The sequence below is a fragment of the Haliotis rufescens genome, unplaced genomic scaffold (genome assembly GCF_023055435.1).
Source record: "Haliotis rufescens isolate VD_foot unplaced genomic scaffold, xgHalRufe1.0.p SCAF_48, whole genome shotgun sequence".
NCBI lineage: Eukaryota > Metazoa > Mollusca > Gastropoda > Lepetellida > Haliotidae > Haliotis > Haliotis rufescens.
The window spans coordinates 1589601-1606472 of NW_025964201.1; the positions used below are offsets into that span (position 1 = coordinate 1589601).

Sequence of the window (16872 nt, forward strand, 5' to 3'; positions counted from 1 at the left end):
TTATTATAATATCTGGTTATAAAAAGGTGTTCATTGTTTATCTGGACTTCATAATAATATGATATAATATAATAATCATAATAATTTCAGCGAAATCGTATGGGAAGTGATCGGTAGATCGCACAACTCACCGTTATTTACAGCAACCTCGGTCAGATTACCGCTATTGATGCCTTGAAACAAACTTTAGTTGCAAGGGAATGGATGCACATATCATAAATGCCATACCTTTACTCATTTGAAGTCATATTTGAGGCAATTTGACTATTAAATGTCAACATTATATTTTCGCAATCGAAATACATGTAGCGCAGTCCCTACGGTGACTGGTCAATTTGTTCAATACGTAAATAATTAGATCTAGCAATGTGAAATCTCCGCAAAAACGCTGAAAATCGTGTTTTTAAAAACATCGGTTCTCTGAAAGAGTCATCTTCCTCGTAAAAATATAATCAAACATTTTAAAAAATACTCCGAAAATATCGTGTTTCCGGATAGCCGTCGCGGATTGTCCTGTTTTCGATCAGAGCTTTTATTATTATTATTCATGACACAATACTATTGAGTATTATCGTCGGATCATAGGTTTTCGGACATCATACGTTTTCTATCACGAATACTTGCACTATAACAAGAGGTGTCACACATAAATTGTAAATACTCAGATGATGGCTTGATTCTAAGATAAAGTTGTCTTTCATGAATAAGTGAATGAGAAGTTTTACAGTTGTTCATGTGATCAGCGAAAACCCATAACCCGGGATATATGCTGTAATAATGTTTTATGTTTGCAATGTTGTTTTGTTTTTTTCAACAAAAGGTACGTAAGTACAAGGTAATGTTTTTTTCAATATGTTTCAACATGGGGAAAGGTCAGACATTGCACGCTTGTGACAGTTGTCCTTGTGTCTGGGGGATGGGGGTTGAAGTTGATGGCAGTATTGCTTCCAGACCTGGTGGGTAGCCAGGTGTGTGGAAGCTATGCCCAATTTTTTAAAAGTACTGATGTAACTTCGAAATTTTACTGCATCTGGCATCTTTGTTTAAGTGACTTTTACCGCTGACTTATTACATTTCTTGGGTCCAAGTCATTGACCTGTATACAGCTTTTTGTGTCAAAATCACTGTTCTGTGAAGCAGCTGATATAGTGGGCTCTCTGTCTGTGTTTCAGTGGTAAGATCACCTGCGGAACGTGGTCGGAAGATGGACAGAGGCTGGTGCTGTGTGTGGGCGCTGTGGTGCTGGTGAGTCCTCCACTTGTCTATTTAATGTTTTTTTGTGTTTGTGCAGGTGAAAGTGTAAAAAACTACAGCAACGCCATAGACCTGTGAAGATCCGGGTTAGAATAGGTCTTCAGCAACCCATGTTTGCTCTAACAGGTGACTATGCTTGTCGTAAGAGGCGACTAGTGGGATCTGGTGGTCAGGCTCGCTGACTTGGTTGATGCATGTCATTATCCCCCGCCGCGCGAAAGCGCGAAGCGGGGGATATAGTATTCACGACCGTCCGTACGTCCGTCCGTCCCACCTGTTTGTTGCCGCGATATCTCAAGAACTAAACACTGGATTGTCTTCATATTTGGAACTATGGTGTATATACAGACTCCGCAGACACCAGTCGGTTTTGGTGACCTTGACCCCATTTTCAAGGTCACAGCAGGCATATCTGCTTTTGGAGTTGGAAAACGGTGTTGCCGCGATATCTCAAGAACTAAACACTGGATTGTCTTCATATTTGGAACTATGGTGTATATACAGACTCCGCAGACACCAGTCGGTTTTGGTGACCTTGATCCCATTTTCAAGGTCACAGCAGACAAATCTGCTTTTAGAGTTGGAAAACGGTGTTGCCGCGATATCTCAAGAACTAAACACTGGATTGTCTTCATATTTGGAACTATGGTGTATATACAGACTCCGCAGACACCAGTCGGTTTTGGTGACCTTGATCCCATTTTCAAGGTCACAGCAGACAAATCTGCTTTTAGAGTTGGAAAACGGTGTTGCCGCGATATCTCAAGAACTAAACACTGGATTGTCTTCATATTTGGAACTATGGTGTATATACAGACTCCGCAGACACCAGTCGGTTTTGGTGACCTTGATCCCATTTTCAAGGTCACAGCAGACAAATCTGCTTTTAGAGTTGGAAAATGGTGTTGCCGCGATATCTCAAGAACTAAACACTGGATTGTCTTCATATTTGGAACTATGGTGTATATACAGACTCCGCAGACACCAGTCGGTTTTGGTGACCTTGATCCCATTTTCAAGGTCACAGCAGGCAAATCTGCTTTTGGAGTTGGAAAACGGTGTTGCCGCGATATCTCAAGAACTAAACACTGGATTGTCTTCATATTTGGAACTATGGTGTATATACAGACACCGCAGACACCAGTCGGTTTTGGTGACCTTGACCCCATTGTCAAGGTCACAGCAGGCAAATCTGCTTTTGGAGTTAGAAAACGGTGTTGCCACGATATCTCAAGAACTAAACACTGGATTGTCTTCATATTTGGAACTATAGTGTATATACAGACACCGCATACACCTGTCAGATTTGGTAACTAATCGCTGGATTGTCTTCATATTTGGTACTATGGTGTACAGGCGGGGGATATTTCGTCACTCTGTGACAAATACTTGTTGTATCTCAATTGTGTAGATCGATGCTCATGATATCAATCACTGGATTGTCTGGTCAAGACTTGATTATTTACTGACCAACGTCATATTGCTGAAATATTGCTGAGTGCGGCGTTAAACAACAAACAAACAGAAACGCCATAAGTCAGTTCTTATAAATAAATATGTCAACAATAATAGCTTCTCAGACTGTTCATTTGATCAACACAAAACCTGTGGACAATAGTACGAAACCAGTGAAATCACAGTAACACAAGCCTCACTCATCCTATTGTCAGCCAATCAGCAAACAGCTGTCCATTGGTGGGCGTGACCTATGATTTTTGGCGTTGAAAATGAAAATGGTTCAGCTTCATTCCTTTACCAGCTCAATTTTGGGAATTTGACCTTAGCCAAAGAAAACACTGACAGAACCCCAGTATACCCGTGATATATGCCATGGCTGTAGATGTGGAGGCAGAACCCTAGTATACCCAGGATATATGCCATGGCTGTAGATGTGGAGGCAGAACCCAAGTATACCCAGGATATATGCCATGGCTGTAGATGTGGAGGCAGAACCCCAGTATACCTGTGATATATGCCATGGCTGTAGATGTGGAGGCAGAACCCTAGTATACCCATGATATATGCCACGGCTGTAGATGTAGAGGCAGAACCCCAGTATACCTGTGATATATGCCATGGCTGTAGATGTGGAGGCAGAACCCCAGTATACCCGTGATATATGCCATGGCTGTAGATGTAGAGGCAGAACCCCAGTATACCCATGATATATGCCATGGCTGTAGATGTAGAGGCAGAACCCCAGTATACCCGTGATATATGCCATGGCTGTAGATGTGGAGGCAGAACCCCAGTATACCCGTGATATATGCCACGGCTGTAGATGTGGAGGCAGAACCCCAGTATACCTGTGATATATGCCATGGCTGTAGATGTGGAGGCAGAACCCCAGTATACCCGTGATATATGCCATGGCTGTAGATGTAGAGGCAGAACCCCAGTATACCTGTGATATATGCCATGGCTGTAGATGTGGAGGCAGAACCCCAGTATACCCGTGATATATGCCATGGCTGTAGATGTAGAGGCAGAACCCCAGTATACCTGTGATATATGCCATGGCTGTAGATGTAGAGGCAGAACCCCAGTATACCCATGATATATGCCACGGCTGTAGATGTGGAGACAGAACCCCAGTATACCTGTGATATATGCCATGGCTGTAGATGTGGAGACAGAACCCCAGTATACCTGTGATATATGCCATGGCTGTAGATGTGGAGACAGAACCCCAGTATACCCATGATATATGCCATGGCTGTAGATGTAGAGACAGAACCCCAGTATACCTGTGATATATGCCATGGCTGTAGATGTGGAGGCAGAACCCCAGTATACTTGTGATATATGCCACGGCTGTAGATGTGGAGGCAGAACCCCAGTATACCTGTGATATATGCCACGGCTGTAGATGTGGAGACAGAACCCCAGTATACCTGTGATATATGCCATGGCTGTAGATGTAGAGGCATGACATGTAACAGGATATATGATATATCCACAACAGTATCATAGTGCTGCCTTGATTGTTGTGCATTTGGAAGTCCAGAATTGGGTTCGTTATGGAGTTGCAGAACAGCTATGTCTGAAGGCTGTACTCACTCGGGCTGTGGGGTAGCCTAGTGGTTAAAGAATTGGCTCGTCAAGACGCGGGTTCTATTCCCCACATTGATACAATGTGTGAAGCCCATTTCTGGTGTCCCCCGCCATGATATTGCTGGAATATTGATAAAAGCGGCATAAAACCATACTCACTCACTCACACACTCACTGTGCTCACGCATACCAAGAAACCTTGACATTGATTAGAAAGGTCACCCGACAGGACCTCAGAGTAAAGATGTGATTGTAATGAGATTGATCTTATACTGAAGTACACAACATGGGGTCGTGGGCAGAATAGGTCCCCAGCACCCAGTGTTTGTTCCCCTTTAGGTATTCAAGGGCAGAATAAGTCTCCTCCTCTGCTGGAGGACTGGGTGATTGTGTGAAATCCTACCCGATTGCAGCAACCATTGCTCATGCTATCAACCACCTGTTTGCCTGTTTTTATGTTTGATATTCATCTTTGTGTAGAACTAGTTTGTATATGATGTATCCGTGTTCCAGGTGTACATGTGGCCAGACATCGAGACGTCCATGTCGGACTTCACCCCTGCAGCCTGGAAGGTCCCGGGGTAAGGCATCAGGAACCAGGGTGGCGATTCACTGTGTCCTCAGTACATTAGGGTGGTTCTCACAGTTCAAGTTGTATTAAATGTGGTCTGCCTCTGTTGTCTTGATCAAGTTGATGTGTGTGTCAGTGTTATTATGGACCACAGGTGTGTTTTCTGTCATGAAAGCAAGGTTTATAGAAAGCATTTTAATTATGAAACGTATTTCAGTCTTGTGCTCAGCCAGTATGTGTTATAACAATCATAATCTTAGTGCTCCCTTGAATGACTCACATCAGAGGATGCTTGTGTAATGAAGACCACTGGAAAAAAAACGTCTTTGAAAGATTTTAAAAAATCTAATGAAAATGTTGTTTCAGATGGACATGTTACTGTTGGTGTGAAGCTTTGTTAGGGTCTGGAGTACACACATAATATATACTGTACACTATAAGTCCAGAAATCTATATGTAGACTAGGTGACAGTGACACATGGCGTCCAGATGTGGTTCTCCCAGTCAGTAGTATATAATCCCCCTATGGATTGAGTGTTGCTGTGCAAGCTGTACAACATCCCACATAAAACGTTATGTTTCAGTCAGCATCCATTCATCGGGTTGACCTACATCCACAGACCATCCTTACTGTTTGCACACAATAGACTGGTGTGTGTGTAGGCCAGGAAGCCTTAGGGAGAAGTGCTCATGTAGTCCCCTGTAGTTTCAAGTAGCTTCAAGAAGGTCCTGTATTTTGTTGTGGAAAGCTGCAACAGTGTAGCACTTACTGACTCCAGCACCTGAAGGGGGAATAAAAGGTCATATATGTTATTGTTGAGATCAAGTTGGCATCTGTGTATTTGAGAAATAAATGAGTGGGAGTTGTTTATCATACAATAAAACACAATAAACACCACTGTAATAACCTATTTGTCACCCACACTTGATTATTAGTTTTAGTGAAGAACAGGAGTTGTGTTTGTATGTTGGAAATGTCATCAATACCTTGTTTGTAAAACTGGACATTAAGTAAAGTACAGGTCATAAGTAAAATTAATAACAATGTTGTCTTAATAGGTACTTGGGTTTCGTGTCATCAATATTGTGATGTCATTTCATAGTCGGTCAACATTGTCCTGTTTTCCCTGTTAGGATTCTGGGCTAGGAAAGGTCTGCAGCGACTAAATACATCGGGAGGTCAGACTCTGTGACTTGGGTACCCCAACAATCATTTAAACCATAGTGAGGGGTGGTGCTCATAATATCGATCACTGGTTTGTCTGGTCCAGATTTGATTGTTTACAGGCCGTTGTCATATAGCTGGAATATTGCCGAGTGTGTAGTCAACAACAAACAAATATCACACAAACAGTGTCTGCCTTAATCACAGCAATGCTTGTGTGGAGTCATTGTTCCACGTGTGTGTTGCCTTGCTCATGCTAGTCACGACAGTGAGGATGCTAGTCACGACAGTGAGGATGCTAGTCACGACAGTGAGGATGTTTGTTGTTATGTTGCAGCCTGGACGGCAACATCACCTCCATCGTGACGCTGTCCCATGATTCCCTTGTGTGTGCGACCGAGTTGCCCTTGGAGTCCCTCTGCAAACAACGAGATATGTTTGTTGTGCCAGGTATTTAACACCACACCATTGTTGTGCAGATATAAATTACCGTATTTCCTATAATAGAGCCACAATAACCACTGGGTCTCTAATAAGCATTGGGTGTGTTAGATTTCGCCCTGGAATAAAGGAAAGCTTAGTATTAAGGATCCCGTTTTAGCACCTCTGATCTTTTATGTTATACGCCAGGTCTCTAGTTACTGTCAGGCCTTTATTATCCGTGGGGTTTGGTGCAAAGAATAAGCAGGAGCGCTTATTAGAGGAAATACAGTATTTTAGATCAGATATTTTAGATATTTTCAGCAGAATGTGTCATTTTGCTTGTAGTAAAAGTTGACTTAGACAGGACCATAATGTGACGTGGTTATCACTGCTGTGGAATGTTGTTCATGCCGTCATCCACTGGTTTGTCTCTTCCAGACTCAGATCATGTGACATATAAGACACAAAAGAATTTAAAGAACAATGGAGGTCACTGTGAACGTCAATTTCAGATGTGGTGAGCTCTAGCAAGGACCGTGCCATGAACGGATCTGACGATGTCATCACCTCAAGAGGGAGAGAGGTGTCGGTCAAGGATAGCCTTATGCACCTGGAGAGAAATCCACAGGTAGGATCAGCTCTAACTGGTTCATCATAGAAACATTAGTGGCACCATTGTCTTGTCCTAGAAACATTACCATCTACTGGCACCATTGACTTGTCCTAGAAACATTACCTGCTAGTGGCACCATTGTCTTGTCCTAGAAACATTACCAGCTACTGGCACCATTGTCTTGTCCTAGAAACATCACCAGCTAGTGGCACCATTGTCTTGTCCTAGAAACATTACCTGCTAGTGGCACCATTGTCTTGTCCTAGAAACATTACCTGCTAATGGCACAATTGTCTTGTCCTAGAAACATTACTAGCTAGTGGCACCATTGTCTTGTCCTAGAAACATTACTAGCTTGTGGCACCATTATCTTGTCCTAGAAACATTACCTGCTAGTGGCACCATTGTCTTGTCCTAGAAACATTACCAGCTAGTGGCACAATTGTCTTGTCCTAGAAACATTACTAGCTTGTGGCACCATTATCTTGTCCTAGAAACATTACCTGCTAGTGGCACTATTGTCTTGTCCTAGAAACATTACCAGCTCGTGGCACCATTGTCTTGTCCTAGAAACATTACTAGCTTGTGGCACCATTATCTTGTCCTAGAAACATTACCTGCTAGTGGCACTATTGTCTTGTCCTAGAAACATTACTAGCTTGTGGCACCATTATCTTGTCCTAGAAACATTACCAGCTAGTGGCACCATTGTCTTGTCCTAGAAACATTACCTGCTAGTGGCACCATTGTCTTGTCCTAGAAACATTACTAGCTCGTGGCACCATTGTCTTGTCCTAGAAACATTACTAGCTAGTGGCACCATTGTCTTGTCCTAGAAACATTACTAGCTTGTGGCTCCGTTGCATTGTGCTTCACCTGTAGAGATTCCATGGTAGTTAAACAACTTATGAGGCGAATACTGGTTTTGAAGTTGAGTGCATTAAATTGTGTTGCCATGGTGTTGTGCAGAGCCTGGTGCAGGATACGTCCCAGTTGGTGGTGATCCGACTCCACGACAAGCTGCAGGATCCAAGCGTAGTCAGCCGGACCAACATCAGGGGCGTCCTGGTGCCAGACGTGCTTACACATGAGGTAGGTGGATATTTATATAGTACTCATTCTTTTCAGCTTTTTAAAATTTGGATCATTTGCAACTGACATATTTAATTAATTGGCCCTGTGGAGATACGAGGAGATAACAAGACCCCACCATGATGTTCGTAAGTGGTGACCAATGGATCAGGTGGTCAGGTTTGGTGTTGGTGATGGTAACATGTCATCATACCCCAATGGAGTGGATCATTGTTCACAATATCAATCACTGGTTTGTCTGGTCCAGATTATTTACAGACCTCCGTCATATAGCTGGAATGGTGCTAGTTGCAGCGTTAAACAACAAACAATCAGTTGACGGAAGTGCTGGGAATTCTCTCAGTGTTCTACTGTTCCTCCATGCTGCATGTGTTCTCTGTATTTATTTCTTTGATATTTTCACACAGCACAGGACCAACTCCATCATTGTTGGTAGCAACAACCAGAGTCTCTTACAGATCTTCACCTTCCTGGGTGAAGAGTTACACAAAGTGTCGGATATTGTGAGTATTCTGTTTTTTCCTCATCCTCAACAGCCTTACTCATCCTAGTGTACTCTTCAGCTAGCAGAGGTGGTGGGTTAGCTTAGTGGTTAAAGCGTTCACTCCTCACGCAAAAGGTCTGGGTTTGATTCCTCGATTTGGTACAATGTGTAAAGCTCATGGTGTCCCCCGCCGTGATATTGCTTGAATAGTACTAAAAGCGGCGTTAAACAAAATTCACTCACTCACCCTTCAGCTAGCATAGTGTTGACGGGTCACGTCAGAATGGCTTCCCAACATCTTCTCCCAGACCTGTCACTGATTCATCAATGTTTCAGCAACTTGAGAAACATCAGCGGCCCAAGGGATCCTGCAGATTGCCCCCCATCTTTGCCCAGACAAACTCTGGAGTCCTGGTGATGGTTGGCGAGGGAGATATTGCTGATTCAGCTTTTCCTTCATCCACTAATGAAGCACGGTTTACACTACTCATCAGATACTTCCCAATCAAAATAGGTAAGAAATTGTGTTGCTGTAGTTGTCATGGTAACTGCTGTAGCATATCAGTCTTATAAAGTTGTTTATTGACATCATCTCCAGAAGTTGATTCCAATATTTCTGTCTGCAGCAACCCATGCATGCCGTAAAAGGCGACTATGTTTGTCGTAAGAGGTGACTGACAGGATCAGGTTTTCGGGCTCGCTGACTTGGTTGATGCATGTCATCTGATCGCAATTGTGTGGATCAATGCTCATGATGTCAATCACTGGATTGTCTGGTCCAGACTTGACAGATCGCCGTCATATATCTGGAATATTGCTGAGTGCGGCGTTAAACAACAAACGAACAAACAAACAAAATGATATCTGTCTGCTTGAATCACATGGCCAAAGTTTGCATAACCTGCTTCTCTTTGAGTTTGTTCCCTATCAGTCTGTTAAAGCTGCATAACTCTTTGAAATTTCAGATAAATCTCACCTTCGTAATAGTTACTCTGTGATGCCCAACAACTTGACGTCTGACACCAAACAACAAGAACAGAAGATCAAGAGTCTGAGTGGCTCCAACCTCCCTACCAGGACTCCTTCCAAGTCCAGAGTTACCTCCCCTTCAGAGGATGTTCCTTATGCTAGTAATGTCAAGATGTCAGTCCCCTCTCCCCCCCAGTCTTCCAGAGATGGGGGGGACACCCATAGACTTGTAGTCGACCTTGGTGCTAATGGAAAGACAGAAAATCTGGAAACGGAAACTGTGCAATTTTCAAGTCAGACTCCTAAGTTCCAGAATTCCCATGTGGATAAGTTCTTTGATTCTGTGGACAATGGGGGCCGAGTGAATGGGTGTCGGAGTGTGACCACGAACATTGAGCTGGATTTGCCAAGTGATCTGAGTTGTGTGACGAGAGAGGAGAGGGATTATGGCTGTGTGACGAGAGAGGAGAGGGATTATGGCTGTGTGATGGAGGACTCCCTCTCCGATCCTGGCAACTCTGCCAGTGTAGACAGCCAAGACGAAACCGGTTGTGACCAGCTGGCAATGCTTGTCAGGTCACAGGTCAGTATCCAAGACTAAGTCGAAGTCTTATTGTTTCCACTGATAAAGCTGAAGGGAATCGAGCTTGGAAACCCTGCTGTATACCTTAGGAAGCTCAATGTTTACAAAGGATATTGCCCCAGATCCATCATTTGGTAGACTAACTCTTTTGTGTGGTGGTTAGAGCGTCTGCCAGGAGAGCAGAAGATCGGTTGTTTGATCCCCATGTCATACCAATTGACATTAAGAGATGGTACTTGATGTTGCCCTGTCTGGCAATAGACATTAAGAGATGGTACTTGATGTTACCCTGTCTGGCAATAGACATTAAGAGATGTTACTTGATGTTACCCTGTCTGGCAATAGACATTAAGAGATGGTACTTGATGTTACCCTGTCTGGCAATAGACATTAAGAGATGGTACTTGATGTTACCCTGTCTGGCAATAGACATTAAGAGATGGTACTTGATGTTACCCTGTCTGGCAATAGACATTAAGAGATGGTACTTGATGTTACCCTGTCTGGCAATAGACATTAAGAGATGGTACTTGATGTTGCCCTGTCTGGCAATAGACATTAAGAGATGGTACTTGATGTTACCCTGTCTGGCAATAGACATTAAGAGGTGGTACTTGATGTTGCCCTGTCTGGCAATAGACATTAAGAGGTGGTACTTGATGTTACCCTGTCTGGCAATAGACATTAAGAGATGGTACTTGATGTTACCCTGTCTGGCAATAGACATTAAGAGATGGTACTTGATGTTGCCCTGTCTGGCAATAGACATTAAGAGATGGTACTTGATGTTACCCTGTCTGGCAATAGACATTAAGAGATGGTACTTGATGTTGCCCTGTCTGGCAATAGACATTAAGAGATGGTACTTGATGTTACCCTGTCGGGCTTTAGGCATTAAGGGGCTAAAACAAGCACTGTTGGGTTGTAATATACGGTGTCTGTGTGGGGTGTCCAAGTTAAAGTGCAACATGTGACCTCAGTGGGCTAGCACTATGAAACTGTCTGGGTTAATCAGGTTTCAGTGTTGATAATAAAATAAAACTAAAACTACAATTGGTTAAGGTTAGGGTTGTAACTTGGGAGTGTGAAACAATTAGGGATTGACTGATATATATCAGTATGAAGATTGAATATTGTGAAAAATTGTTTGTAAAGCACTGATAAGAGGTGGGGAGTTAGAGGTGAGGATTCACGTCAGTCTTGATGACACATTCCTGAAGGACTAATGCAGCAGGTTATCCACAAGTACTGTTTGTTTGGTGAAGATGCAACTTCATCATTTTTCAGTTGACAGTTCAGTGATTGCTGGTACAAGCAATCTCCCACGCTTTGTGGTACGATGACACATAATCAACGAAGTCACCTGGTCCATGTAGACGCCCCATACGACACACATGGGGACCAATTTGATCCCCGAATCCCCAGGGGGGTAAACCGTTAGAGAGCACTCGCATAAGATAAATAAGATCATGTTTTAAACTTTTCCTTGCTGTATGGCTGGAATAATGCCGATGCAACATTGAGTGTGTTTTAACTTATTTAGTGTTGAAACTGATATGGCACCTGCAGGTGTGCTAGTATAAACAAGGAACTGGAAAACGTGTTTTCCCCATGGTATTATTAATATCATTTGTTTATTACTTGTGTCTTTCAGAAAGATCAGATTGCTGCATTGCAGAAGAAAATCGATGTGTTATCCCAGTAAGTATGGATCTCTAACTTGGTACTGTAAACTACGTTTATAACAAACACTCTTATGACGATCTGACGGATATAACAAATATATTTTTTGGTCCCGGCCATTTGCTGTTTATTTGCTTATAACAAACTATGGTTTTAACAAACTACAATTCGGGTCCCTTTGGGTTGGATATAACAGTAGTTTACTGTACATGGGTTGGATATAACAGTAGTTTACTGTACATGGGTTGGATATAACAGTAGTTTACTGTACATGGGTTGGATATAACAGTAGTTTACTGTACATGGGTTGGATATAACAGTAGTTTACTGTACATGGGTTGGATATAACAGTAGTTTACTGTACATGGGTTGGATATAACAGTAGTTTACTGTACATGGGTTGGATATAACAGTAGTTTACTGTACATGGGTTTGTTCAACTTTAAGCATGTGGGGGACACATTTGACTCAAAAGGTAACAGAACTCAGTCTTTGGTGAGATAAATCAACACCACCACTAGGGGGCACAGGTGGCCCAGTCATCTAAGGCGCCGCAGTTCACTGTGCAGAGTTACGTCCCTTGGCTACGCCAGACCCCCTGTGATTGTGGGTTCGAATCCCAGTTCGTCCCGATTATGTTTCTAGGTTTGTCAGCACCATACCTGTGCTCGTCGGTTTCAAAGTGGTTAACATCTGAGACCTGCATCACTTCTGGCTTCCCTCCCACATTAAGCTGACATGCCGTGATATAACTGAAATATTGTTAAAAGTGGTGGTAAACCAAACTCACTCACTCACTATAACTACTAGGCTACCCTACCAAACACACATGGACTGTTTGAGTAGCTACCACTAATATCTAAAGATGTTATCTGAATGTGTAAAGTGTTATATATATCCTGAGTAGCTACCACTAATTTCTAAAGATGTTATCTGAATGTGTAAAGTGTTATATATATCCTGAGTGTGAAGCTGATGTCGAGGTGATGGGGGATGTATTTAATGTCCCTCCCATCTGTTCTAGAGCTGTCGAAGATACATCGTGTATATTCCCAACCAAGTACCAGAGTCCCGAAAGACCAGGTAAGTTTCGTTCTGTAAATAGTTCCTACTTGGGAGTCCTTCGTCTTTCATTTCGAAATCAGTTGTGCAAGTTTGTAGCCAAGGGGTGCTGGATGCCAAGTGATTAAAAGTACCACAAGTAACTGTGGAGAGTTACCTCCCTTGGCTGAGTCAGGTTCCGCTAATCATGGTTCTCATCAAGTGATCCTTGTGATATCCTGATCTTTGCTTTTTCAAATGTTGTTCAAAGTCCGCCTTTTACATCACTGTTGGCTCTCCTCCAACATTAAGCTGACACTCTGTCATGTTGCTCAAATACTGTTCAAAGATACATTAGCTCCGACTCCCTTCAAACAAATTGAGCATATCTATGATGTCTAGAATGTTTCTGTTTGATAGTTTAGAGTAAGGAAACATTTCAAGTTTACATTCCGTTTTTGTCGGGTTGATGAAAGCACTTAGTGTCAGTGTCCTCAAATCATTGAAGTAGGTTTCATAGATTTGTTATTGCCTTGTTTTGATGTTTGTGAAACTGTACTCTGTTCTTGTGTCTCTCAGAGAAGGTGAAGGTTATCTACGAGACGTCTGATGGTCACACGCTGACAAGGTCGTTCCTGTTGGACTCGGGCAGACTGCAGCTGGACCCTGTCAAACAAGCGTTCGGTCTGGCCACCGTGGAGCTGATCATGGGTGAGTACGGCAGACTTGTCACTGCCAGCCATCACACACATCACATGGCTGGGATCAGTTTGGTTGTTTTAATGTTTCCCCCATTACGTCTTCCTCTCCCTCCCCAAAGGGAGGGGAGACATATTGTTTTTGTCACCAAACATGTTACTTACAGCCATTGACCGCCTCCGTGGTCTAGTGGTAGAGCATCTGCCCAGAGTGCGGAAGGTCTGGGGTTCGATCCCTGTCCTCGTCATACCGAAAGACGTTAAAAGATGATACTTGTTGTTAACCTGCCTGGCGCTCAGCAGTAAGGGACAAAAACAAGGACTGGTTGTCTCTGAGTCAGTGTACTGTGTCTGTGTGCGGTATTCATGTTAAACTGCGGCATGGTATCTCAGTACAAGGAGCCACACACACACGTGCATGCACGTTGCTATATAAGTGCTATATTCTTGGATGCGACGTTAAGCCCCATTTCACCTCAACTCCCTTCCAGGCATGGGATCAGTTTTCTGCGGGCGGTTGGGTAGCCTAGTGGTTAAAGCGTTCGCTCGTCACGCCGAAGACCCGGGTTTGATTCCCGACATGGGTACAATGTGTGAAGCCCATTTGTGGTGTCCCCCGCCGTGATATTGCTGGAATATTGCTAAAAGCGGCGTAAAACCATACTCACTCACTCACTCAGTTTTCTGCAATAGTGGAAGAGGTAGACACATGATTTTGTATGTGTCCCTCACTTTTATATGTCACTGTCACAAAACACATCGACAAATATCAACAAATATCAACTATCAGTTGACCTGCCTTCATGTTATCAAGGGTCAAATAAGGTCAGGAGTAAAGTTAAAATTAAATTAATTATTTGGACCTTCCATCAACGCTGTTTTATTCATAATCAACACATATAAAACATGCTAGCCCCATGCTAGCCCTGTTGTTAATGTCCTACTGGTATGTATAGTGTTGTTATCCTGCTCTGTTGTCAGATGGTGACCCATGTGTTCTTGGTGCCAACATCGACGGCTACATCCCCATGAAGTTTGGTGCTGGATCCACTCTCAGCATCACTGGAGTCCCAGCATGCATCCCGCCGTCCTCTCCAAGGGAGACAAACGGTGTGCTGGACAAGGACCCAGTGTCTGGAGCCAGCAGATGCTAGCGGAGCACTGTGTGTAGGGGATGACGGTCTATCTTGCAATGGGGATGTAGGAAGCCTCGTGGTTGAAGTGTGCCACAACACAAGATCTGTCTTTGGTTAAAGAAATGGTTGCAGTCTGTGAAACTCATTATGGGAGTCTTCTGCCATGACATTGTGGAAATAATGCCAAAACATTGTTAACCATACTCTTACATTTCTGGTGTCCCCTGCTGTGATAATTCTGGAATATTCCTGAAAGCGGCGTAAAACCATACTCTCACTCACTCACTACAACCAGTAGTAAAGTGACCTGTATGTCTGCAGCCATTAGTTAGGTTACCCGTGCGTCTTCAGAACATTCTTGCCCCTGCGTTTGCAGAGTTGTGATGTTCTCTGCTTGGACGTGTAGCAGAACTGGATCCTAACATAGCCCTCAAAGTTCAACATCTGTTGTGCAATACACATGCACAAAATGTAGTCTAACTTGTTCAGATTTGTTCATGTACAGAGATAATGTTAACAGCTGTTTTGGAATTCAGAAGATTCTGAGTTGAAACAATGTGGTATTAGGCGACAGAATCCGAGAGTTGAGGAAACAGAAATTTGTTATTTCTTTTAATGTCCTGAAAACAGAATTTGTCTTTGAAACTGAAATGGTTGTCAGGTTCTGTCGAGGAACAATGTGTGCGTTGTGATATAATAACATCTTTGTCAGCTGCTGAATCTTGGATGTCCTTCTCATGTATTGTATAAATCAGTTATCACATGTATATATTAGTTGAATGTCTGATATTGTTTATAATCATGTTTTGTTATCATATTCTCAAATTGCTTTTATTCCAAAGAGAAGGTTTTTCATTTTTATTTTTCACTACCACAACAGGAACACAGATGGCCCTAGCCAAGGTGCCACAATTCTCTGTGAAGAGTTATATCCCTTAGGTGTACCAGGAACCTGCGATTGTTGGTTCGAATGCCAGACCTAATCCCAGATGTTTCTAAGTTTGTCAGCACCATGCCATGTTCGTGGGTTTTAACAAAGTGGTAAACATCTGAGACCTTCCTCCCCTCCCACATCAAGCCGACACCGTGATGTTACTGACATACTGCTCAAAGCAGCAATAAACCAAATTCCCTAACACTCTTTTACTGCCATGAGTCGGTCATTGGAGACAGAACTGAGTTAATGTTTCCTCAGGTTGAGGAGGCATGGGTGGCCCAGTTGTCTATTTGCCGCGATTCGCTGTGCAGAGTTGCGTCCCTTGGGCACGCCAGAAACCTATGATTGTGGGTTCGAATTCCGGTTTGCCCCCATTATGTTTCTAGGTTTGTCAGCACCATACACGAGCTCGTTGGTTTCACCGAAGTGGTGAACATCTGAGACCTGCATCACTTCGGGCTTTCCTCCCACATTAAGCTGACACGCCGCGATATAACTGGAATACTGTTAAAAGCGGCGTTAAACCCAACCCACTCACTCCTTAGGTTGATTTTTTAGCAAAATAGTGAAAAAGGGTGGTTCTAAGTTCGCCATGGGTCGAGTTTGTCAGAGAGATGATGTTTCAAGGAGAAAGATGGTGATGTTTACTGGGACAGGATCTACAACTGTCCTGCAAGTTCCAACTGTTGAATATTTTGTCAAATGTGTTTATATTTTAGCTGGCTCCACCTACATTCTGACCATCATTTCACTCGGTGCTACACAGTTGTATCTGTAGGTTCTCCTGTATCCCATACTGCTGTAAGTCCAGGGGTAGTGTGCTTGTTGCTTATATTGAAACAATAGTGTTCAGTATTGAGCCAATAAAAAGCACAATCACTTCCTGTGTGTAGTAGGATGAGGAGTCATCCCACAGATGGCATCCGTATTGTGTCTGCTTGCTGAAGCAGTTAACCTCTTTGGTCTTGAGGACTAGGTACCCAACCTTGGATCAGAAGGTCCATGGTTTGAATCCTATCACGGGACTTGTATTTGTTAGGGTTCACTACTGGTTTGTTGAGACACAGACTGAGCATCTACCAGTTAGCCCTGAAGCTGATGTTCGTTAATTTCAGTGTTCCCCTGTGGGGGGTAAGAATAGTTCTGTACACCAATTGAAAAACAGTGTC

At 43.1% G+C, this 16872-nt stretch overlaps 1 protein-coding gene across 2 annotated transcripts in view; it reads left to right on the plus strand.

The window, feature by feature from the left end:
• Positions 1–16094, plus strand: part of LOC124117650 (WD repeat and coiled-coil-containing protein-like) — an 81004-nt gene extending 64910 nt beyond the window's left edge. The window contains exons 5-17 of one of the 2 annotated variants that reach the window (XM_048383401.1): positions 1173–1245; positions 4822–4889; positions 6382–6494; positions 6980–7095; positions 8050–8172; positions 8580–8675; positions 8993–9170; positions 9622–10061; positions 10092–10208; positions 11863–11909; positions 12916–12974; positions 13512–13643; positions 14612–16094. In XM_048383401.1, the coding sequence (XP_048239358.1) occupies positions 1173–1245; positions 4822–4889; positions 6382–6494; positions 6980–7095; positions 8050–8172; positions 8580–8675; positions 8993–9170; positions 9622–10061; positions 10092–10208; positions 11863–11909; positions 12916–12974; positions 13512–13643; positions 14612–14784 (1735 nt within the window). In that variant the 3' untranslated portion in view covers positions 14785–16094. Of the gene's footprint in view, positions 1–1172; positions 1246–4821; positions 4890–6381; positions 6495–6979; positions 7096–8049; positions 8173–8579; positions 8676–8992; positions 9171–9621; positions 10209–11862; positions 11910–12915; positions 12975–13511; positions 13644–14611 lie in introns of both variants that reach the window. The other variant, XM_046479626.2, reaches the window with a different exon arrangement.
• Positions 16095–16872: the final 778 nt, after the last annotated feature.